Source organism: Haliaeetus leucocephalus, unplaced genomic scaffold (genome assembly GCF_000737465.1).
Source record: "Haliaeetus leucocephalus isolate CR32 unplaced genomic scaffold, Haliaeetus_leucocephalus-4.0 Scaffold164, whole genome shotgun sequence".
Classification (NCBI taxonomy): Eukaryota; Metazoa; Chordata; class Aves; order Accipitriformes; family Accipitridae; genus Haliaeetus; species Haliaeetus leucocephalus.
Window position 1 is genome coordinate 483,524 of NW_010972600.1, and position 1,283 is coordinate 484,806.

The 1,283-nt window shown below is 52.5% G+C and overlaps 1 protein-coding gene across 3 annotated transcripts in view; it reads left to right on the forward strand.

The window, feature by feature from the left end:
* The window catches only part of MISP (mitotic spindle positioning), a 7,179-nt gene extending 6,017 nt beyond the window's left edge, over positions 1–1,162 (forward strand). The window contains exons 4-5 of one of the 3 annotated variants that reach the window (XM_010563141.1): positions 189–227; positions 529–1,162. In XM_010563141.1, the coding sequence (XP_010561443.1) occupies positions 189–227; positions 529–618 (129 nt within the window). In that variant the 3' untranslated portion in view covers positions 619–1,162. The remainder of the gene's footprint in view (positions 1–188; positions 228–528) is intronic. The other 2 variants (XM_010563143.1, XM_010563142.1) reach the window with 2 other exon arrangements.
* The last annotated feature ends 121 nt before the right edge of the window (positions 1,163–1,283 follow it).

Genomic DNA, 1,283 nt, shown 5'->3' on the forward strand with positions numbered 1-1,283 from the left:
GGGGGGGGTGTCCTGGCCTGAACTGTCCCCCTGCTCTGGGGAGGGCACAACTGCATGTGCTGTCTCACCTCACCTCTCCCATGCCCAGCGCCTGACACCCCCCTACCCCCCCCGTGGGCTGTATCCAGCTGCCTCTGGATATTTCCCTGCTAGGTTGCTGTTATCTGAACGTTTTTTCCCCTTTTCAGTATGCAGGCATTGAACCCGTTGACAAGATCAACACAGAGGTAAAGTCCTTTACACACTAAAGGGCTCTGCGTGTGCTGCCCAGACTCCTCTCTCCCTGCTGGGCTCCCCTCGCTCCCCACTCCTGGAGGCTGACGGGATGGTCGGGGGTCTCAGCTCCCGCATGGCCATGGGCATCGCTCGGGTGGGCGTCGCGTTGGGCAGGAGGTGTCGTGGCCGCTGTCAGGCGTATTCAACCCAAAGGCGGGGGGGCTTCTGGCTGGGAGGGCAAGTCATGCAAAAAAGATTGTTTATAAAAATTTCTTCTTTATAAAAAGATACTGTGCCTTCTGGTTTCTTTAGGTTGTGGAAAGCACCAGAGTGATTCGTCACAAGAGTGCCATGGCCCAGCGCTGGGAGGCAGGGCAGTACGTCAGGGACGACGATGACTGAGGGAGCCCTCGGGGCCAGGGGCACTGGACTTTGCCGCGTACTTGCCCTGCTTGGGATCAACTGACACACGATCGAAATACCTATCAGTTCAGCTCCTGGTTATCACAAGAATCAGAGACTTGTACACTGCAAATCACATCTGTTTTTAATATAACAGATGATCCTTCCAATGCGTTAGATCTGCTCATTTGTTTCCCCTTCGAGGTGAGGTAATTTTTTTTTTCTTAAGAGGGGAAAAATTGGATGACTTTCTTTTAATCAGTTCTGCAAGGAGACAGCCAGATGAAATCATACGGTAATTTAACTTGTTTCTCATTGGAAGCTGTGTCTCTGGCTTGCAAAAAAGCTGTTTTATTTTGCAGTGGTTTTAGATTTTTAAGTACCCCACCATCAGGCCTCACATAGGAGGGTACCTAGGCTGATGCGTACCTTCGGATCAATATCGGCGTCGAACTGGGAAATCAACGTTTCTGCTTAACTCGTGATCGGCTGAGATGCAGTAATACGACATATGTATTTCCATATAAATGCTGTTTACTTCGCTAACTTATGAAAGAGTCCTCGCTCTCCCGCGTTCTGCCTGCCCCGGGTGGTTTGTCCGCCTGCTCGGCTGCCTTCGCAGGAGCCCCGCGCTCGGGCAGCCGGGGCCGTGCCCTTCTGCGGGG